Source organism: Jaculus jaculus, chromosome 4 (genome assembly GCF_020740685.1).
Source record: "Jaculus jaculus isolate mJacJac1 chromosome 4, mJacJac1.mat.Y.cur, whole genome shotgun sequence".
NCBI classification, from domain to species: domain Eukaryota; kingdom Metazoa; phylum Chordata; class Mammalia; order Rodentia; family Dipodidae; genus Jaculus; species Jaculus jaculus.
Genome location: NC_059105.1, coordinates 70,018,900 through 70,043,168, shown reverse-complemented (window position 1 = coordinate 70,043,168; position 24,269 = coordinate 70,018,900). Strand labels below are relative to the sequence as shown.

The 24,269-nt window shown below is 42.8% G+C and overlaps 1 protein-coding gene across 1 annotated transcript in view; it reads right to left on the bottom strand.

The window, feature by feature from the left end:
• Window positions 1-24,269, bottom strand: part of Lrp2 (LDL receptor related protein 2) — a 180,505-nt gene that overhangs the window by 116,397 nt on the left and 39,839 nt on the right. The window contains exons 2-9 of the mRNA XM_045147772.1: window positions 21,785-21,892; window positions 21,211-21,333; window positions 19,417-19,533; window positions 7,112-7,222; window positions 6,772-6,885; window positions 5,134-5,250; window positions 3,215-3,364; window positions 1,078-1,197 (exon numbers count right to left, since the gene is read on the bottom strand). Of these exons, the coding sequence (XP_045003707.1) occupies window positions 1,078-1,197; window positions 3,215-3,364; window positions 5,134-5,250; window positions 6,772-6,885; window positions 7,112-7,222; window positions 19,417-19,533; window positions 21,211-21,333; window positions 21,785-21,892 (960 nt within the window). The remainder of the gene's footprint in view (window positions 1-1,077; window positions 1,198-3,214; window positions 3,365-5,133; window positions 5,251-6,771; window positions 6,886-7,111; window positions 7,223-19,416; window positions 19,534-21,210; window positions 21,334-21,784; window positions 21,893-24,269) is intronic.

The window sequence follows — 24,269 nt, the reverse complement described above, 5'->3', positions numbered from 1 at the left end:
GGGAAGGCAAAGGCAGCAGCATCATAGGATTGGGGGCAGCCAAGGCTACTTAACTCAAGAAAATAAAAAAATACAGGCTGGGTGTGGAGGCACACACCTTTAATACCAGCACTTGGGAGGCAGAGTTAAGAGGATCACTGAGTTCAAGGCCAGCCTGTGACTACATGGTAAATTCCAGGTCAGCCTGGCCTAGAGTGAGACTCTGCATCGAAAAAAAATAATAATAATACAACTAAGTTTACTACTATGAATATCACAAGGACAACTTCAATTGAACTACTTTACAAAATATGAAAATCCTATTTTCTTGGGTTTTTATAGTAATTGAACTCCATTATTGTATCTCTGAATACCATTAAGAAACAAGACTTTCTCAAAGAATTCCAAGTTTAATTTATAACCTAAGTGTATATTCCTGGTGCTGAAAGATTTTACTCCCTATGAGAAGTTACTAAGATCTATCATAGCCAATAAAGCAAAATTATGTTTGCTACCAGGAGAAAGACTAAATAGACTCATTAGTTAACCACAGTTTAGTACTTTTTGTCAAGTTCAAATAAAATTTTAGAACTTTTTCAGAAAACAAAAAAACCTCCTTATGCATGTTTTCAGTACTTATAGGCCAGCATGGACAGACCAAACTGCCTCCAAATATTCCAAAAGGAAACACAAAAAGACTGTCCCTATCATCAGGTAGTGGACAATTCTATGTAGCTTGTCACAAAACCACTCCGTATTGTCACCTGCAGGACTGGATGTGGTGGCGCATCCCTTTAATCCCAGAGCTCCCTCAGGAGGCTGGGTAGGAAGATGGCCATGATTTGAGGCCAGCCTGGGGCTACAGAGTGAGTTCCAGGTCAGCCAGGACTAGCGTGAGTCTGTATCTTAAAAAAAACAACTTACTGGAACTTTGCCTCCTCCTGCCTTCTCATGGGCAGGAACTTTCCCTAATCTCTGTTTTCCTTCTTGTAATCTAATAAAGTGCTCCCCCCAAAAAGATAAAATAAAGCCCCATTGTCAGTTCATGGGGCTTATCATGATGTGCGCAGATCACTGGCAGCGCCCAGACACACTTACCGATGCAGGTACGGCTGTCGTTCTGGTTGATGACATGAGACGGGGGACAAAAACATGCTCCTCCATCTGGGGTCTTGTGACACTGATGCTCACAGTTTAAAACAGAGCACAAACTCTCACCTAAACAGAGTGGGGGGAAGGGAAGAATGTTAAGTGAACAGTCTCTGCACAAAACTAATACCTAAGACCTAGTAACTTTTCCCACGAATATAGCAGGAAAGTGTCTCATCATCACACCTACTTTATTGTGTAATGAAATCCTATCTAATGTTGTAACTATTGCTACATGCAGGTACAAATTGGTATAAGTGCTATTTATGAAAAAAATTCAGGTCATAATGTATCTGTGTTTAGGAGCAGAAAGGGCAAAGATCTCTCAAGTAACTAGATTCAGCACAGAAATGTAAGACATGGGTAACTTCAAATGTTTTTAGATTTTTAGATGGCTTTATCTTTTTATGTGAATTCTTATTTTTGTAAGAAAAAAATCTTGCAGACTTTTCTCACAAGTGAGTGTGGCTACACCACACATTAATAAACAACACTCTGTGGCTACTTCTATTTTTCCATTGGAAGTTAACTGCACGTACACGTTCTGGGAACCAACACTTGTTTCCTGGTACAACCTAAGACCATTTTTTTCATACATGAAAGAAATAAAATTGCCTATAATTATGAAAGCTATCAATAAAAAGTTTATAAAATAAAAGAAATAAAATTGCCAAAACAGCCAGGCATGGTGGCGCATGCCTTTAATCCCAGCACTCGGGAGGCTGAGGTAGGAGGATCATCATGAGTTCGAGGCCACCCTGAGACTATAGAGTGAATTCTAGGACAGTGTGAGCTAGAGTGAGACTCTACCTCAAACAAACAAACAAACAAAAAAAATTGCCAAAACATGTGGGGTAAGGTGTCACATGCCTTTAATCAACCTCAAAAAAAAAACAAAAATCGGGCTGGAGAGATGGCTTAGTGGTTAAGTGCTTGCCTGTGAAGCCTAAGAACCCTGGTTCGAGGCTCGATTCCCCAGGACCCACGTTAGCCAGATGTACAAGGGGGTGCATGCGTCTGGAGTTCGTTTGCAGTGGCTGGAGGCTCTGGTGCGCCCGTTCTCTCTGTCTCTCTCTGCCTCTTTATCTCTCTGTCACTTTCAAATAAATAAATAAAAATAATTAAAAAAATAAATACTGCTAAAACTCTAATATATTTTACTTTTACGTATTTATTTGAGAGAGAGAATTCCAGGATCTCTAGCTACTGCAAATGAACTCCAGATGCATACACCACCCTGTGCATCTGGCTTATGTGGGTCCTTAGGAATTGCTTTGCAAGAAAGCACCTTAACTACTAAGCCATCTCTCCAGCCCATGTGTTTTATTTTTATTTATTATTTATTAGAGAGAGAGAGAGACAAACAGAGAGGAAGGAAGAGAATGGGTGTTCCAGGGCCTCCTGCCACTGCATATGAACACCAGATGCAGGCAGCACCATGTGCATCTGGCTGATATGGGTCCTGGGGAGTCCAACCTAGGTTTTGCAGGTAAATGCCTTAACCACTAAGCCATCTCTCTAGCCCTAAAGGTACTCTTATCAAGAGATGGCATCCACTTCTTTATTCCATGTGACCTCTTCCAAGAGACTCGCTGTGGTCATAGCAATGACTGGAGTCTGCTCTTTCTACCATCCTGAAAACAAGCCTGGCACATCACAAGTTGTATTGCATCCTCCTGGCATGTCACTGAGTTTCTACAGGCAAAAACTACCTAACCATCCCACAGAACTATGAGAAATAATAAATGTTGGTCATTTAGGCCATCAAGTTGAGGTACTCTGTTGTACAAATGTTAATTGATACGCTCTGTATTTGAGAATCTGTGCCAGAAACAGATGTTTTTAAATATTTATTTATGTATTTATTTGAGAGAGAGAGGAGAGAAAGAGAGAGAACGGGCACACCAGGGCATCCAGCCACTACAAATGAATTCCAGATGCATGTGCCACCTTGTGCATCTGGCTTACTTGGGTACTGGGGAAGGATCCTGGGTTCTTAGGCTTTCCAGGCAAGTGCCTTGACCACTAAGCCATCTCTCCAGCCCCTAGATGCAAACATTTTTGTCTAAAAGTGATCCACACTCACCGCAGCTCCTTCCACTAGTAGAGTTGCTCTCATCTTCTCCTCCTGGACAGTCTGGAACGCCATCACAAACCTTACTGATAGAGATGCACAGTCCAGACCCTGGGCAAACCCACTCTCGAGGGTAACAGGTGTTATGATGCTGGTCACTTTCTGTGGGGGAAAGTTAGAGTTACAAACCACCATTAAACTTTTTTTTTTTTAATATTTTTTGTTCATTTTTTATTTATTTATTTGAGAGCGACAGACACAGAGAGAAAGACAGATAGAGGGAGAGAGAGAGAATGGGCGCACCAGGGCTTCCAGCCACTGCAAACGAACTCCAGACGCGTGCGCCCCCTTGTGCATCTGGCTAACGTGGGACCTGGGGAACCGAGCCTCGAACTGGGGTCCTTAGGCTTCACAGGCAAGCGCTTAACCACTAAGCCATCTCTCCAGCCCACCATTAAACTTTTTAATCCATGATTACAAGAAGATATGGTCCAGATGGCAATGGAAATTTACAAAATGACCTATTCATTACAACCAACTCATCACTTATAACTCTACCATTAACCTCTTTTTTGAAATCCAAGTCAGTGACAAAAAATTTAAGTTCTACTCTTTCTGGAGGAGGCAGCCCCCCCCACCCAAGCCAGGTTATATGAGTAAGAAACAGATGTGGGCCTCAATTCTCAGCAAAGTAGATTGACAGCAACTAAGGGAAGATCTGATCATTCAATCAAGGAAACTCCTGAATTTCTGCAGTTTGGGTTGTATTTGTTTTGTTCACTTAATGGAATATTAATAACATAGAAAGACATCTCGGAACACCGAAGCCTAAAACCAAGGGATGTTTCTAGACTATACATAACTTATTACATCTGGGAATAGCAGTGCAGGCAAGTTGTAGCATGGAATGGGTGTCACTGCATCAGCAGCAGGGTGAGGAAGTGAGTGTCATGAGCAATTGCCTTCTCAAATGACCTTCAAACACTTCACTGGATGTTCAGAGGATGCCCTGTGCTGCCCATCCCTAGGACCATCCCACATTTCCCATACCATCTCTTACTGGTGGATACTGTGACTCATATGGAAACCAGAAACCTAACTGTAAGCACAGATCAAATTTGTAAAGTTTAAGGTCTAGCTTATCACTTTTACAATGGTCAAGTAGTTAGTCTAGGGAAGAGGAATGTCATAAACAAGGGAGAGACGTCAAGCATGGTGGCTCATGCCTGTAACCCCAGTATTGGGGCGGGTGAGGTAGAAGGATCACTATGAGTTCAAGGACAGCCTAGCAGGGTATGGTGGAGCACACCTTTAATCCCAGCACTCAGGAGACAAAGGTAGGAGGATCGCCATGAGTTCGAGGCCACCCTGAGACTACACAGTGAATTCCAGGTCAGCCTTGGCTAGAGAAAGACCCCACCTCACAAAAACAAAAACAACAAGAAGAAGAAAAATAAAAAGCCAGGTGAGGTGGCACACACCTTTAATCCTAGCACTTGCTAGAAGGATTGCTATGAGTTTAAGGCCAGCCTGAGACTACACAGTGAATTCCAGGTCAGCGTAGGCAAGAGCAAGACCCTACCTCAAAAACCCAAAACTAAGCCAGGCATGGTGGCATACGCCTTTAATCCCAGTGCTTGGGAGACAGAGGCAGTGGGATCACCGTGAGTTTGAGGCCACCCTGAGATTACATAGGAAATTCCAGGTCAGCCAGAGCTAGAGTGAGACCCTACCTATTTTTCATTAATGATGAGAAAAAAAGGATTTTAATTGATATCTAAGGTTGAAATTTTTAATACAAGCTAGTGAAATCATTTGCCTGTAACCCACCAATTAACTCCCTAAATGACTACTTAAAACCCTGTCAGTCATAAGGCTTCCTTGTCACACAAAAAGGTTTTCAAAGGCTAGGAAGCTTGTCTGTTCCTTACCACAGCCATCTTCATCCCCAGAGTCTTGACAGTCGCCCTCTCCATCACAAACCCATTCCTGATGAATGCACTGGCCATTGGAGCAAGTGAACTGGTGGCCAACACAGGTCTGATAATCTGGAAGAAAACAACAGAACACCTCAAAGACAAACTCACTGGAGAAAATTGAGGTGGCCATTACTGTCAAGAGCCTGAAATTTCTGCATCAGTATCTTGACCAAAAAGAAAACAGGGGGCAGGAGGAGGCTGCGGAGATGGCTCAGTGAATAAAGCACACACAGCCAAAGTCTGAGCACCCAAGATTGAATCCCAGGCTTCCACAATCCCAGCAAGTGACAGTGAAAAGGAAGGTGGAGACAGGAGAATTTCCTGGAGCTCCTGGCAAGCACAGCGAAGAACAGCAGAGCGAGAATCCAGATAGAAGCCCTGGCTCAGACTGGGTGGAAAAGTGAACATGAACCTGAATGTTGTCCTGATTTCCATGTGTGCACACATGCACCTGTGCGCGTGCGCACGCGCGTGCGCACACACACACACACACACACACACACACACACACACGCACACATGTGCATACAAAATAAATAACAGAAGATAGCCAGGCATGGTGGCACATGCCTTTAATCCCAGCACTTGGGAGGCAAAGGTAGGAGGATCGCTGTGAGTTCGAGGCCACCCTGAGACTACAGAGTGAATTCCAGGTCAGTTTGGCCTAGAGCGAAACCCTACCTCAAAAAAATAAATAAATAAATAGAAAATGAAAAGGATGACAAGAGGAAAATAAGCTGACAAAGATAATAGTAGCTTTAGGTCCCAAAACTGAACTCAAATGCCAAGTACTGATTCTCAGCAATAGAGAACTAAAATACATGAACTGATCAAGCTGCTAGGCACACCAACGTCCAACATCTGCCTGCTTTACTGCAAGCACCATGTGTCATCCAGGGCCAAAGTGTGCCACGTTAATATACCCATTGAAATGAGGAAGGATTAATTCCAGCAAGGAAATCAGGCAGAGCTAGCTCATAGACTAGAGTGATGTGGAAAACATCCACCCTCCCCCGCCCAAAGCATAGGTAGTAATCAACCAAAACAGGTACGAGAAACATCATCTCAGTATGTAAATGACCACACATAGCTGATCAATGAATGGAGTTAGTAAAAACTCTCAAGGAGTCCTCCACAATGTCTCAAGAGGCAGCTCACGCTACAGAGGAAGCAATGAAAGTTGCCTACAGCAACTGACCTTCCAACATGAGTGTGGTAGACAATTCAAATTAAAGAGGGATGCGAACCATTGCCAGGAGCAAACTCCATTCCCTGAGCTCTCCTCTGAGTCTACTCAAAACGATCACCCCTGAGGTGGGAGATTCCTGTGACACAATGTGATCTACACTCCAGTAGAAAACAATGGAATCGTAACATCACCCAGGTGCTTGAAGGAGAAAGGAAATGAGGTCGAACAAGACAACCAAGGCTGGAGCTGTGGCCGCCCCGTGATGTTTTGGCTCTACCAACCAGTGATTTTTTTTTTTTTTTTTTGAGGAAAAAAGAGTTATATTAGTATTTTGGCAGGGGGAAAATAATACCCCTTACCACACACACGACCCACGACCCAGCAAAGGGAACTGTGCGTACCGCAATTGTGTTCATCGCTCCTGTCGTCACAATCATAGTCGTGGTCACAGACATAGGCGCGAGGGATGCACTCTCCGGTGCCACATTTAAAGTCACCGTGCAAACATCTTCCAGCTGCAACACAGAGTGAAAGGGAAAGATTTTAATTATTGCCATCTCACCTTTGATGAAGACCCCGCCTCAAGCTTGCTGGCACCAATCTGCTCCTAAGTAAGTGGAACCACACCCGTCAGTGGCTGATTTCCAACTCCTGACATGAAGTTGCCAAACACGGGTTTGAGAATCAGTATAAAGAATTAGCCGGACTCAATACGGCACGCCTCTTGTGCACTTGACTTACTGCAGTTAGCTTCATCAGAGGAGTCCCTGCAATCAATGCGCAGATCACACTTCTGGCTCGCGTTATAACAGGCTCCATTGTCACAAGTAAGCTGGTCACACGTTGGATATTCTATTGAAAAAAAAAAAAAAAGATGTAAATCACAAACTTAAATGAGGACATTCATTCAGCAGTCATTTTTCAAATGACTGTTCCCTGCTGGATACTAAATGTGAATATATATTGATACACAGGCAGGCATGGTTCCTGGACTCATGGAGAATACAACTGGATAAAGGAAAAGGACCCAAGAGTACATTAGTAAATCAGGAAACCACGTTTCATTCAGAAATGGAGCTTTCAGCCAGGAATGGTGGTGAACGCCTTTAATCACACCACTCGGAGGCAGAGGTAGGGGGATCGCCATGAGTTCAAGGCCACCCTAAGACTACATAGTGAATTCCAAGTCAGCCTAGACTAGAGTGAGACAAAACAAATTTAAAAAAAAAAAAAAAAAAAGGAGCTTCTTCCATATCATGCAAATAACATCCCAGGAAACTCATGCACCACCATATATGTTCTGATAAATAAAGGGCTATTTCTTTCACTGGAGGGCTGGGGCGGGGGGGAGCCCAGGACTAGAAGTCAGGAGCCTCGGCCTGAGCCAAAGGATTCTTCACTCTAACTCAACCTGCTTCTCCTCTCTGTCACCACATTTGAATAACTACCAGTCAGGGCAAAGGGACCTGAGAAGATAATGTCTAGAAAAGTGCTTTGAAAAGCACGTTAGTTTAATCCCAGCACTCAGGAGGTAGGAGGATCACCATGAGTTCAAGGCCACCCTGAGACCACATAGTGAATTCCAGGTCAGCCTGAGCTAGAGACCCTACCTCAAAAAAAAAAGGGGGGGGGGGAGGCTGGAGATATGGCTTAGCAGTTAATCACTTGCCTGTGAAGCTTAAAGAACTCAGTTCGAGGCTCAAGTCCCCAGGACCCACATTAGCCAGATGCACAAGGGGGCACACACATCTGGAGTTTGTTTGCAATGGCTGGAGGCCCTGGCATGCCCATTCTCTCTGTCTGTCGCTTTCAAATAAATAAATAAAAATAAACAAAAAAAAAATGAAGAAGGAAAGAAAAGCATAATGTTTTCCACAAACACAGATTGTATTCATCACTCAGTGTCCATGGGGGACTGGTTCCATGTAGATACCCAAATCCAAAGAACCTCCAGTTCCTTCTATAACAATGCAAAATTGGGGCTGGAGAGATGGCTTAGCAGTTAAGGTACTTGCCTGCAAAGCTTAAGAACCCAAGTTCAACTCTTCAGATCCCACATAAGCCAGAAACACAAGGAGACAGAAGCGCGTAAGGTTTCACTTGAGCACAAGGTAGCACATGTGTCTGGAGACCAACTGCAGCTGCTGGAGGCCCTGGCATGACAATTCTCCACCCACCCACGCCCCGCGTGCTCGCTCTCTCGCTCTCACTCTCTCTCTCTCTCTCCCTCTTGCATAAAAAAGGCAGTCTGTTGGGTTTGCCTCAAAACAAAAATGCAAAATGGCTGGGAATGGTGGTGTACCCCTTTAATCCTAGCACTCAGGAGGCAGAGGTAGGAGGATGGCTGTGAGTTCAAAGCCAGTCTGAGACTACATAGTGAATTCCAGGTCAGCCTGGACTAAAGCAATATGCTACCTCAAAAAACCAAAAAAGTGTGAAATATGTGCAGTGTTTGTGTACAACCTACATATACCCTCCATACTTCCACCCATCTTTAGATCAGTACTAGGTAAATACTTACGCTGTTTAGGGAATAATGACAAGGATGTCTCTACATCTTCAATACAGACATGATAATTTTTCAATTACTGTAAATCTGAAGTTGGTTGAATCCAGAGCTGTGTCTGTGTTGTTGCCACATGTGTGTGTATTATTTATGTATGTATATGTAATATATATATACATATATGTATGTATATATGTATGTATGTATATACACACATATATGTATATATGATCAGACAACTACTAACTAGGAGTTTAACTCGCAGTGTCCAGGTTCTAACATAAAATGATGATGTCCGTTGCAGAAACAGCATTTGGACTGTCCAGCCTCTTTGCTTGCCCAAGCTTGTCCATCATGGCTCCTAACTATAGATCTTATTCTGTTGACCCATGACATAATGAAACACTTAGGCTCAAGGATCCTACACATATCTTAGTGAAGATTTCAAAGACAGATAACACAGAGCCACTTTGAAGCTGAAACTGCATTGAAGAGCCCAATTTGAGGTTGTGCAGACATTGATAGTCCAGATAATTCTTTGGATAGTTCTAAAGAAGCTGTAAACAAAATTCTTGCTCAGCTGCATTAACCTGACTCATAGTTCAAAAAAAAAAAAAGATGAACTCAAGTCTTTTCCCAGCATTTCCCATTTCCATAAATTCAAAACTCAGCCAGGCGTGGTGACGCATGTCTTTAATCCCAGCACTAGGGAGGCAGAGGTAGGAGGACTTCCGTGAGTTCGAGGCCACCCTGAGACGCCATAGTGAATTCCAGGTCAGCCTGGCTAGAGTGAGACCCTACTTCAAAAAAAAATTTTTTAAAATGAGTTCCCCAAGACTCAGCTTCTATCACTGCATTTGTGGCCTACTCACGTGCCAACACATGGCTCTGGATTTTGCCCAGGAGAATCAAAGCAAACACAGAGCCATCAAGGAACGATTGACAGACGACACCAGCTGCTCTCTCTGGAGCTTCTAATTCTGATTAGCAAGATCACATTTTAAAAAGGAAATGTGCTTAAATAACTGCGCTTTATTTTCTAATAGTCTGAACCAGAGCTAGTCCAGAGGAGGAATGCTTTCTTTTTGTTACTGAGATGTTGTGCTTTGCAAAAGTGCCATCAATGGGTCACGGGATTCTGTTTATTAATTCTGCCTTCCAGAGATGCCAAAAGCCAGGTGAAGCCAGCACTCAGCTCCCTTCCCCCCATTGTGCCAGATAGTTCCAGGAGTCAGTGTGTTATCTCGCTTTAAGAGCAGCATCAAGCACAGGGTTAAAAAAAAAAAAAATCTTAGAAAACCCAGCTCTCTGCCATAGATAAGCTACCTGTCAGGAGGAAAATTTATCTGGGCTAGGAATATGGCTACCACAATTAAGGTGATTGTTACAGCCCTGGGGGATGTGGGATCAATGTGGTGGGCAGGGTTCTTGTGTTCTCGCATCATAAAACTGAAAGGGGCAGTGCTAAGTCAGCATCCACTGAAAATTTACTGACAAGGCTCATTCCCAGCAACAAACAAGGCCAGCTTGATGTCATCAAGGAGGTACTGTGGTGGCCAGAGGTCAGCAGTTCGACACTCTGAGGAACAAACAGACTTTCTTGTCTCCAGGCACGCTGATAATGAATCTCTCTGAAACAGAGGACACCCTCTCAACCCCAGCACACCTTCTGGTCCTCTCTCTACATAGATAACCCGAGGTGTATGCCTCTAGGAAAAAGCCTGCAGAGAGCTCTCCTGCTGCACTAAATATTGAAGAGGTTTGGAAAGCATGTTTCCAAATGTCTTTCCTTTTGGATACCTACCCAGAGGAAGCAGATTCAAGTGGCTTACTAGGAGGGAAAGAAAGAAATGAACGGATTCGACTTTTTCATTGCTTAAAGATGCTAAGGAGTTTCGAGATAACCCAGGAAACAGGAAGCCCTATTTGAGATACCCCAAAACCTCAGCTGGGTTATGTGCTTGGAAAGCCTGCGCCCAACTTCACAAATGTTTTGTCATGGAGCATGAGGACTGAAAGCACTGGGGTGCAATATGATGGGAAGCCGAGGAGAGTTCTGAACATGTCACATTAACTGAGCCTGACCGTAGAGCTTATCTGACACAGCACCGTGAGAGCACCCTTCCTCACGCCATGCCCTTCTTTCTTTTCTCCCTGTTCCACATAGACTGGTTTGTTCCCCCACATTGACAGCTGCTAAAATCTACATCCAACATCGCTGCTTACAGGGTTTTTAACTGTTTTCTCTGCTAATAATTTGGCTTAGAGCAAGAAGCTTTCATGTTATAGTTCTGTTTACATAATCAAGGAGGAATGTAGTTGGGGACCCTGAACACCCCAGAGTGGAAATCATTTACAGTACAGTAAGATACGCCACTCTTCATTATCTCTCCCTGAATTCTCTAAGTATACCCTATTCTCACCATTTGACAAAATAGAGAGAAAAAAAGAAAGCCAACTGATTATAAAGAGAAAGCATCTGAAACTCAGATTAAGAAACTCAAGGCCAAGACTGCAAAGCAAACAAGAAGTCACCGATACAGGAGCCCAGCCCAGGCAGCTGGGACTCCAGGGTCCTAGAGACATCCTCCTGTTCCATGCTTCTCATGCTGCTTCTCAAACAGGCTGATCCTTTCAGTGCAATGTTTGCCAGAAATGTTTCACTAGTTTAGCCACCAGCACTTATTTAAGAATTTAATAAGCAGCCAGGCGTGGTAGTACACAATCCCAGCATTCAGGAAGCAGACGAACTGTGAGTTCGAGGCCAGCCTGAGACTACACGGTGAATTCCAGGTCAGCCTGAGCTAGAGAACCTGTCTCGAAACACCAAAAAAAAAAAAAAAAAAGAAGAAGAAGAAGAATTTAATAAGCAATGTCATCATCAATAACATCCATTGAATTCAAAATGCATGAAATTCTCATGCTTACAATAACCCCATGAAGTGGACTCTGATCATTTCCACCTTATGGATGAAGAGTGTGAGGGACCAAAATGTAAACAGGAGAGTCAGATTCAACTTTAAGCAACCTGACCCCACCCAAGTAGATATGGCTACTGCTTATGGTTTCAGCGTGTGTGTGTGTGTGTGTGTGTGTGTGTGAGTGAGTGAGAGAGAGAAACAATAAAATGAGAATAGAAAGAAGCAAGGAGTAGCAACTCATGCTTATAATCCCAGAATTTAGAAGCCTAGGCAGGAGGATCACTATGAAATTAAGGCCAGTCTGAACTACATAATAATGAGTTCTAGGCCAGCCAGGCTGCCCTACAGAATGAGACCCTGTCTGAAAAAATAATTTTAAAAAATACAAGGGCCAGGAGTGATGGTACATGCCTCTAATCCCAGCACTCAGAAGGCAGAGGTAGGAGGACTGCCATGATTTCAAGGCCACCCTGAGACTCCATAGTGAATTCCAGGTCAGCCTGGGATAGAGTGAGGCCCTAGCTCAGAAAAAATAAAATAAAAATAAGTAAATAATTTTTTTAATAAAAAGTTTTGGGGAGATGACTCAGTGATTAAGTGCACTTCCTGCACCAACAATGAGGGCCTGGAGAGGGCCTCAAACCACACAAGTCTGCATCTCCAGAACCCATGTGAACAAGTGAGCATGGCCACACATGCCTGCAACCCTGGCCTGGTCCTGTAAAGAGGACCAGAGATCAGAGGATTGCCCAGGCTCATGAAACACAGCAGTTCTAGTCAGAGGCTCAGTGGTTTGGGGAAATGGCTCACTGGTTAAAGGCACTTGCTTGCAAAGCTTGATGGCCTGGGCGTGAGCGCCCAGTAGCCACAAAGACAGATGCACACAGCAGCGCAGGCATCTGCAGTCCATATGTTCTCTGCAGCAGCAGGAGGTCCTGGTATGCTCATCTTTGCTTTCTCTTTCTCTCTCTCCCTCTCTCTGTCTTTCTCAAATAAGTAAGTAAAATACATTTTAAAATGAAAACATGGGATGGGGAGACGGCTCAGTGGTTAAAGGTGCTTTCTGGCAAAGGCCTGGGTTTAATTCCCCAGTACCCACGTAAAGCCAGATGCACACAGTGGCACATGCGTCTGGAGTTTGTTTGCACCAGCAACAGGCCCTGGAGCAACCATTTTCTCTTTCTCTATCTTTCTCCATTCTTTTTTCTCTCTTCATTCTTTTCCTCTTTCTCTCCATTCTTTTCCTTCACTCTTTCTCCATTCTTTTTTTTCCTCTCTCTCCTAGGCAAAAAGCAGACACTACCTTGAAAAACACACAAACACACAGTCAAACACCTTCTCATGCTCGATGTGGACAATAATGTATATCATATTTAGCGACACTGGTTCCATGCAGAAGCAGCTTGGGGGCTAGGTGTTGTCATTTCGAGCTGAACAAAACCTTAGACTCATATTAGTTGAATGACCCATAATTGCTGCATTGTTCTGATGTTTATCGAAGATTCTTCTTCAAGGCTACTTCCAGTGACCCACCTGAGCAGAATAAACAGCAAAGTCTAGTCCAAGAGACAGGAAAACAGCTGCACCCAAAAATTATAAATATAGCCACTTTCCAAACACCAGAAATAGTGTGGGGAACTCAGACCTAAGTCATCTTGTAGATTACTCTCTGACCACCAGTGTAGCCCACCTGGGCTACAGTAAGACCCTACCTCAAAAGAAAGGAAGGAGGGCTGGAGAGATGGCTCAGCGGTTAAGCATTTGCCTGTGAAGCCTAAGGACCTCGGTTCGAGGCTCCATTCCTCAGGACCCACGTTAGCCAGATGCACAAGGGGGCGCATGAGTCTGGAGTTCGTTTGCAGTGGCTGGGATCCCTGACATGCCCATTCTCTCCCTCTCTCTCTCTCCCTCTCTCTCTCTCTCTCTCTCTCTCTCTCTCTCTCTCTCTCTCTCTCTCTCTACCTGCCTCTTTCTCTGTCTGTCATTTTCAAATAAGTAAATGAAAATAAACAAAAAAAAAATTTTAAAAAAAGAAAGGAAGGAAAGAAGCCGGCCGTAGTGGCGCACACCTTTAATCCCAGCATTCAGGAGGCAGAGGTATGAGTTCGAGGCTACCCTGAGACTACATAGTGAATTCCAGGTAAGCCTCAGAAAACCAAATAAAAGAGAAAGAAATAGAAAGGAAGGAGGAAAATGAGTTAAAAGAGGCATAAAATACAACTTTGAGTGTGATCTTAGTACTTGTTGTTAGACTAAGATTTTTTTCTTTCCCCCAGTGTCGAGGCTCAGAATCCCAGCTCACCATGGAAATGCTGAACAAGTATAACTGAGCTCTGATAGCTGGGATGGAGTCACTTGATACAGGCTCATTGGGCAGCCTAAATGTGGAACTATGTTTGAAGAACACCGTGTTCTGCAGGAGTCCTTGCCATCTGCATAGTGACTTTAACCATCTTCATTACTCCCCTCCAACTGGGGCCCCAGTTGGAGTTTCCGCAGTTAGACATTTAAAAGAAAATGTTTAAATTCTAAAGAACAGAAAGTCAATAGAAATAAAACTTCAGGGACAAAGCAGCCCCAGTTGCAAGCAGCCCAAATACTGCCGATTACCAGCAAGAAAGCCTCCATTGTAACAGGGATTTTACCCTTTCCTCGGCATTCCTAAGGAACAAAAGAAAAGTGCTACAAACCTACAGTAATTAGCAAGTTTTACTCACACCAAAACCATTCGCATATGGTACTCAATAAAACAAAATAATCTTTTTACTTCACTGAAAAAAGACTGAGCTGTTTTTTTTTTTTTGAACAGCTGAAAGTCACTTTGATATATTAATTGAATGACCCATAATTGCTGCATTGTTCTGATGTTTATCTAAGATTCTGCATGAGTGGCTGTTCCTTGATGCTAATCCCATTAGAAGTAAAATGGACTGCAGTTCTGAGTCTTGCTGGGCCTTTAAAAAAAAGTTGACAAACTGTTTAATATCAGGTGCCATTTCACAGATGACCTGCTTGATTAATATAAATGAGCTTATACCTATTTCAAAACCTTTAATAAGCAGAAATTTCTCAAGCTGTTAAGATAACCAAAAGTTCCTTAAGCATATAAAAAATATAACAGGCAAAAGGGTCAGTCACCTTAAGAATCGCACATGTATATAATACCAAACTTATAATGCTTAATATAGTGCTTAAGACGGGGGTCTCACTATATAGGCTAGGCAAACTTAAGGTTCTTCTGCCTCCGCCTTCCAAGTGTTAGGATTGCAGTCATGGACCCCCATGACTAGCTCTCATATTTACTTCAGAGATAATCCTTTTGTTGGTACCTGAATACTCTTGCATTCTCTACCTCCCCAGCCTCCACCTCCTTGAGAAGAGTTACACACCACTCTCTATTCTGGAATGGAATTCCTGGACCGGACACAGGGTAGTCTGTTTTAGAGCTCAACATCTTGTTTTAGAAACTTGAAAGGATAAGGATGTCCCCAGAGGTCTGGTCTCACATGCAGGGCTACATGGTCAAGCTTCCTGACCCTTTCAAATATTGGGGGGAAAAAATAAATCTGGGGAATAAAAATTGAACTCCACCAAGCATGGCTCATGCCTCCGTACTATAAACCTTTGTTGCTAAACAAAAGTACTCTGGCTGGGCAGGAAGGCACACATATTTAATCCCTGCACCACAGGAGGCTGCAGTAGAAGGATCCCCAGACTTTGAGGCCAGCCCTGGGCTATACAGTGAGTTTCAGGTCAGTATTCGGAAATCAGGCGTGGTGGGGCACGCCTGCAATTCTAGCACTCAGGAGCAGGAGGACCAGGAGTTCAGGTTCATCCTCAGATACAGTTACTGGAGACTAGACTGAGCAACAGTGAGAGCGTGTCTCCAAAACAAAAACTTTAGATGTAGGTTAAAATGCTGGCTTCCTGATGCTTGTTGTTTGATAATCTTTATAATCCCTTCAGAGTGGGGGTGTTATCACTCCTGCTCACAGTATGATGTAAACTGTAAGACAGAGGCTGGCACCTAGTGAATGGTTGTTCTCTCTCACTTTCCACAAGAGATTCCAAAAGGGAAAACAAAATGGGAGCAATCTTGCCTACCCACCCACCCACTGGCACTTTCTGAGAACTTTGATCCCAGTGACTCCTTTTCCTTGTGTTTATCTGGCTGTGACCAGATTAAAGACTAACAAGGAAGTGTGGAGTACTGAAGCTAATGAACTAGGTAGAGAGGATCATTTATTTTAGGGTCAAGATGTGCCCTGAAGAGACCATGAGGTGTATCAGCCCACAAACAATAAGCTATGAATCTGGATCTCTTACAGCTCACTTCTTTCCCTTCATTCTTTTTTGCTTGTTTGTTTGGGGGTTATTTGGTGTTTTGTTCTGTTTGAGGAAGGGTCTCCCTCTAGCCCAGGCTGACCTGGAACTCACTCTAGAGTCCCAGACTGGCCTCGAACTCACAGCAATCCTACTTCAACCTCCCAAATGCTGGGATTAAATGTGTGCGCCACCATGCCTGGCCCTTCATTCTTCTTTACGACATGAGTTTGTATGTTCAGATCCTGCTAGGGTTTTTTTGTGGAAAGTTCCTTGGCAAAGCTGTGAGGCAGTTAGATTGGCTGCAGGCACTCCCATAGAAAAACCACTGCCTTTTATGTCTGTAAAGTCCCTTCGGTCCCCATGCATTTGGAATAAAGCTCTCATTTTCATGCGTTCGTAAGATAGGCATATCCTGTTGGCTGGTGGCGCAGGCCCCTGCTGCTCTCTTCAGGTTACAGAAGGGAACTCTTCCCTTCATGAAGAGCAGCCAGGCCCTGCCGTGCAGTTGTGAACAAGCTGTTATCCACGCTTTCAAGTTCGAGTCTCTCTAGTTGCAAGAGAGTAAAATGTCTGCCTCACAGTCCTGGGGAATATATATATATATATATACACACACACATACATACACACACATACATACGTACATATATATATTTTTTTACATATTTCAAAATGCCACAATATATTCTGTGTATCACCATTGTTAAGCAAAAGGACTGGCTTTAATAAAGGTCTTAAGGAAGTGCTTGCTTCACACAGTAGCCAGAGTCCTTGATTCATGCATTTGCTGTTCGGTGGCATGAAAGCAAACTCTACCATCTCTAAAATCACCAGGGTGATTCTCAGTATATTTTCCAGAGTGAAGGGAAACTCAAATGGAAGACATCATAATCTCAAAAGACTAGTTAGGATGAAAAGTATTCCACTACACGACTGTACTATAAACTCTGGTATGAAATGGGAAGATAACTAGAATAGACCTTTTGCTCAAAATTAAATAAATGAGCTGGGAGTGGTGGCGCACGCCTTTAATCCCAACACTTGGGAGGCAGAGATAGGAGGATTGCCACGAGGCCACCCTGAGCATACAGAGTGAATTCCAGTTCAGCCTGAACTAGAGTAAGACCCTACCTCAAAAAACCAAAAATAATAATAATAAATAAATAAATGCATGAAACCAGGTGCAGCGGGTTGTGCCTTTAATCCTGGCACCTGGGAGGCTGAGGTGAGAGGGTCTCCATGAATTCCAGACCAACCTCGGTTACAGAGTAAGGTCCCAGTCAGCCTGAACTACTGAGTTCTCAAAAAAATAAAGAAAGAAAGAAAGAATAGCATAGGAAGGGGGAAAGATTAGAGAAGTATTGCTTATAAAAATGTTTAATACTCAGGAGACAGAGGTAGGAAGACCACCATGAGTTAGAGGCCACCCTGAAACTACACAGTGAATTCCAGGTCAGCCTGGGCAAGAGCAAGACCCTACTTCAAGGAAAAAAAAATAAAGTTTAAGTCAGGGGCTGGAGATATGGCTGAGCAGCTAAAACACCCATGTACACCCATGAAAAGCCAGATGCACAAAGTGGCATGCCTCTGGAGTTCGTTTGCAGTAGATAGAGGCCCTGGTACATCCATGTTCTCCCTCTATCTGCCTCTCTCTCCCTCTCTCTCTCTCTCTCTTTCAAATAAATAAATAAATAAAATGTTTTTAAAATGTTTCAATCAGGTTGGAGAGATGGATCAGTGATTAAAGAGGCTTGATTGCAAAGCTTGTTATTTCTCCAGTTCCCATGTAAAATCTGATACAAACTGGCACACACATCTGTAGTTCTTTGCAGTGGCAAAAGGCCCTGGTGTACTCTCTCTCTCTCTCAAATAATAGCATAAGTAGGGCTGGAGAGATGGCTTAGCGGTTAAGCGCTTGCCTGTGAAGCCTAAGGACCCCGGTTCGAGGCTCGGTTCCCCAGGTCCCACGTTAGCCAGATGCACAAGGGGGCGCACGCGTCTGGAGTTCGTTTGCAGAGGCTGGAAGCCCTGGCGCGCCCATTCTCTCTCTCTCCCTCTGTCTGTCTTTCTCCCTGTGTCTGTCACTCTCAAATAAATAAATAAAAAATGAACAACAAAAAATTTAAAAAAATAGCATAAGTATATAAAAATGTACCAAGTCACTTCTTTCTGTGAATTTGCCTCTGTGACTCTTACGTGAAATCATAAAAGCTTTCTTTTTGTGCCTGTCTTATTTCACGCATGTAATGATTGCATGTTGCCCATGTTACATAAAAATTTAATTTCTTCTCATGGTTTAACAATATTCCGCTGTGTGCATGTCACATGTTGCTTGTTCAAGCCTCCACGATAAGCACATAGATTATGTTCACCTTTGGCTATAGTGAATGATGTGGCTATGAACAAATATCTATTCAAGCCTCTGTATTCATTCCTTTCAGATGACATGTACCTAGGAATGAAATCAATGGGACCTGTTAGTTCTGTGTTTATCCTTTAAGAAACCACAGAACTACTATGGAAAAAAAAAAAAAAAAAAGCCAGGTATGGTGGCACAAGCCTTTAGTCCCAGCACTTGAGAGGCAGAAGTAGGAGGATCGCCATAAATTCAAGGCCAGCCTGAGACTCCTTAGTGAAATCTAGTTACCTGGACTAGAGTGAAACCCTACCTTAAAAAACAACAACAAAAATTATAACATATATGAAACAATATATCACAAAAAAAAAATCAGGTGGACTGAATGAACTATCACCCTGGCTAAATTCTGTCTCCTAACAGTTATATAATACCCTCTAAGGAGGCAGACTCCTCGACATATTTCTTAGTATAAAGCACAATGTGACACTTTATTTTTGGTTATATTAACATTTAGATATGTAAAAGAGAATCATTTAGGGGCAATCAGTTACAAACTGATCCAGCCATTAATATACAGAAAGCTATTTTCAAAACTAATGAGAAATTTATCATATTAATGTAATAAATTTAAATTTGACCAACCTGGATTCTATACTCAATATATTTAATGAGCTTTGGGAAGCATTTGCTAATGCTAAAAGTTTCTTTCCTCAAAAACTACACAAACCTGATGTGCTAAGGCAGGAAAAACTATTGTCTTGTTAAAAATGGGTTGCTATCAAAACATCACCCTTAATCCACAAAAGAATCTGCCGAGAGATTTCAACAAGAGGCACATTGTAGGCATTTCTGTCCATCAACAAATCTAACAAATTGTTTAAAATGCCAAAGGGACACAGGTGAAACTAAATACAATGAGAGACTGAAAACTCACGGCAATCTTTCTCGTCGGTTCCATCAGCGCAGTCTCTGACGTGATCGCACCTGTATTCACGGGGGACACACTGACCGTTGGAGCATGTCAGCTGATGACTTGAGCAGGTTGTCGCAGCTATGAAGGGGGAAAGACGGGGTTTCATTGATATTTACTTTCAGACACTGGTCAGTACTAAATACGAATGCAATATTGGGAAGCAAAGACATATAGTTCTTAGCAACACGACAAAGTGCCCACCCACTACCTAGCTAAGCTTATGATGCAAAAGCGAAGGCATTGGGTCTGGGGCAGAGAGAATAGCTCAGTGAGCAAGGGCTTGCCTCACAAGCATTGGCAGCAGAATTCCTTTTTTTTCTTTTCAAGGTAGGCTCTCACTCTAGCCCAGGCTGACCTGGCACTCATCTGTAGTCCCAGGCTGGCCTTGAAGAGCTCGCAGCCTTGATCCTCCTTGTGCTGGGATTAGTGGTGTCACCACCATCCCCGGCTCAAGGAGGGGAATTTGATCTCCAGTACCCATGTAAAATGCCAGGCATGGTGGCACACGCTGTAAGGCAACACTGGAAAAGAGACAGTACAACTGTCGCCCACCACCCAGCCAGGCTAGCCTAATTGGAGGAAAGCCAGGTCAGTGAGAGACCCTATCTCAAGCATTCCTGAGGGTGACACCCAAGGTCGCTCTTTGGCCTCCACGCACCTTTACCCATGTACATGCTCACGTACATGTGATCACATATACAAACACACATGTGCAATAAAAAGAAAGTTTAATTACCCTCAGGTGTGCAATTGCAGACAATATGTGCTGAGCACTACATACAATGGAAAGGTAGATGGTGACCCAGGCGTGGTAGTGCATGTCTGTAATACTACCATTTGCCAGGTAGACAAAGGAGACCAGTCAAGAGACCTTGACGCAAAAACAAAGGGAAGAAAAAAGAAAGGAAAGAGGAAAACAGAGCAATATCTAATTCCCTTTGGGAGAGGAGAATGGGATGGGTCAGTTAGCTTGAACACAGGACCCACATAAGCAAGATGCACAAGGTGGTGCATGCATCTGGAGGTCATTTCAGTGGCTAGAGGCCCAAGTGTACCCATTATCTCTCCCTCTCTCTCTCTCTCTCTCTGGTCTGGTTCAATTCCCTAGCACCCACATGCATCTGGCTTTTGTTTGCAGTGCCAAGAGACTCTGGCACACCTATAAATATCCAACACATTCACACATGCAAATAAATAATATTTTATAAACTGGAGCTGGAGAGATGGCTTAGCAGTTAGGGTACTTCCCTGAAAATCCTAAGGACCCAGGTTTGATTCCCCAGTACCCAGGTAGGCCAGCTGCACAAGGTGGCACATGCATCTGGAGTTCGTTGCAGTTCATGGCTAAAGACCCTGACTTGCCCATTCTCTTTCTCCATCTGCCTCTCTTTCTCTCTCACTCACTCTCAAATAAGTAAATAAATATTTTTTTTAAAAAAAGACACTGAGCAGAGGGGTAGTAATGCAAATGCATTTGCCTAATGAGCAAAAGGATTTATGCAATGAAGACACAATCTATATATACCAATCAATCTTGAATGTGACATAATCCAAATTATACAGTCTGGCAATCTCATCCAATTCCAAGCCTCTGGGATATAATTCTTTAGTACATCCACACATTTAATGACTAAGCCTGTGAAATTATATTGCTGGCATACATTCCCAGCATTTATAATCACATCCTCATATATAACCTATTTGTGACAGGATAGACTTTAAGTGTCCAAAGAACCAAAAGAAAAGTCTTCTTACGGCAATTCTGACGTTCGTCTGAGCCATCCACACAGTCATTGTCCTGGTCGCACACCCAGGACTGAGGGATACAGGTCCCCTCATTGTGACACTGGAAATAGCCTGAGCTGCAGGACATTGGAGCTACAACAAATCAAACGAAGCTTCATTACAGCACATATCTGTCCCATTTTATACCAGTAAACAAGCCTGAAAAGAATGGGTGCCAACTCCTCTTCAATGTATGTGAGGGCCAAGTACTATTGATTACCCACCAGAACTAGATACCAGGACCCTATTATTGGAGATATCACACAGTAGCTCAATAACATTAATGTTACGTATTCTTGGTTGATTCATAAATAGTAAGCAATAGTTATTTGCAGGCTTCAGAAAACCAACTACGAATTCATTCCCATGTCAAGGTTGTGGTCACAGATTCACGATAAGGGAGAAACTGATGTAAACTGAGCCCTTCCCTCAAAGGGGAGAGTGAAACTGTTAATGTCCCACCATGGACTCAAGCACAGCCTTTCTTTGTTGCAGATAAAGTCACATGTCACTCAAGAGCTTAGCTTGTCACCTCCCTACTTACGGCAGGCAAGTTCATCTGTGTCATCCAAACAGTCTCTGGCTCCATCACACCTCCAGGCCGCAGGGATACAACTTCCATCTCCACAACGAAAATGCCCGTTGCTGCATTCTGCCATAGCAAGAAACAGAAAGTCATGTTACACTAAAGAAACACAAAGCCAAAAGAATGCAAATTATGTATGAACCTGCAAGAAGGTTCTGTTCAAACACAGTTGATTAGAACACACCTTGCTATAGCCAGTCTAGCAAGTGGTTTGATAATATGCACCTCATTGCTCTAAAATGTTTATTCAGGGCTGGAGAGATGGCTTAGTGGTTAAGATGCTTGCCTAGGCCTAAAGACCCAGTACCCATGTAAGCCAGATGCACAAGGTAAGGCATGCATCTGGACTTCGTTCATAGTAGCTAGAGGCCCTGGTGTGCCCATTCTCTCTGTCTCTCTCTCTCTCTCATAAAGAAAAACCAAAATAAAATGTTTATGCAATGTTTAATCTGTACTTCTAGATGGTCTTTTCCTAAGGAACTAACTAGAGAAGTAAAAATTTGTCATCTAAATATTTTTTCAAGACATTATTTACAATGTACTACAAACTTCCTAAATGGCCAATAATTAAAAGATCAAATTTTCTAATAACTATATATATGGGTATATTAGGAACTTCTAAATAATTAGGAAAAATATCTACAACAAACTTTAACCTATAAAGTATGGGGGGTATGATGGAAAATGGAGTTGTGAAGGGGAAAGTGAGGGGGAATTATCATGGTTTATTATATATAATTATGGAAGGTGTCAATAATATTATTTTTTTTAATTCAGCCAGGTGCGGTGGTGCACGCCTTTACTCCCAGCACTCAGGAGGCAGAGGTAGGAAGACTGCCTTGTGTTCAAGGCCACCCTGAGATTACATAGAAAATTCCAGGTCAGTCTGAGCTACAGTAACACTCTACCTCAAAAAAACAACCAAACAGGGCTGGAGAGATGGCTTAGCAGTTAAGCGCTCGCCTGTGAAGCATAAGGACCCCGGTTCAAGGCTCGATTCCCCAGGACCCACGTAAGCCAGGTACACAAGGGGGCGCATGCTTCTGGAGTTCGTTTGCAGTGGCTGGAGGCCCTGGCGTGCCCATTCCCCCCCCCCCCTTCTCTCTCTCTCTCTGCCTCTTCTCTGTCTGTCACTCTCAAATAAATAAATAAAAATAATAATAAAAAGTTTTAAAAAAACAAACAGGGGAGGGAGGGAATTTCCATGGGATTTTTTTTTAAATCATGAAAAATGCTAGTAAAAATTTTTAAAAATCTAATATCTGGGCATATTATTAACTTCTAAATAATTAGGAGAACTATTTACAACAAAATTTTACCTGTAAAGTATGAGGACTCTCTCTGGTTGATATTACCAAGAGTGACTTCATTTTCTGTGCTTTAAAAAAATTTCCTTCCCGCCAGGCATGGTGGCACACGCCTTTAATTCCAGTACTTGGTAGGCAGAGGTAGGAGGATAGCTGAGAGTTCGAGGCCACCCTGAGACTACATAGTAAATTCCAGGTCAGCCTGAGCTAGAGCAAGACCATGCCTAAAAAAAAAAATTTAAAAAAAAAGATTTCCTTCCCTATACTTATTTATCTGGATTTTGATTATTAAACCATAATACATTGTCTCTTTTTGAAAGTTAAAAAAAAAAAAAGCTACTTGTAAACTGCCAAGTCTGTAAGCTCATTTCTGCAAACAAATATTGTTAAGAGACAAATTTCTTCAACCAAAGTGCATAAACCTGACAAAGTTAATACATCCCAAAGTGACAGTGACATTACCTGGTGATGCTAGAATGGAATGAGAATATTTCAACTGCCAGATGTCCCCAGCCGTACTCCAGGGTCTCTGCAGGGGACTCATTTGGCAGTTGGAAATCCTCTAAACTTCCTGAAATATCTGACCATTGACCTTCCTAAGATTTTGTGCCACGTATGAATTTTCTAACAGCAGCCCAGCTTAGAGAACACCCAAAATTATTCATCCACAAACCCAAAGGATAGGAGCAATTATCAAAGTTGGAAAATAATTTTATTTTCCTCCCGTATTTAAGTAATCATGCTAAATTACCCATTTCTGGTTTTGGCTACAATTAACCTGACATTAGGTAAATATACAGATGAATTACCTAGTCCTAGAATAAATAAACAACATGTTATCCTGTCTTGGGCAAATGCAGGCATATCAACAGCGTGACATAAACATAGTTAAGTGATCTATTCCTAGGGAATATGGGCTACTTTGTTCATGGAATGTTCAAATCTGATTGTCTGCTAGTGACATCCTGATTTATAATGTATGCTGCAAGTGGTCAGAAACTTCCCTTGGCTAAATGGTGGTACCGAGTGGTACAGGAGTACGTACACCCAAATACCTTCTATAGACTAATGCATGGTGGTGGTTGGTGGTGCAGGTCTGTTATCAACTACCTTTAAAACACAACAACCTCCCTTGC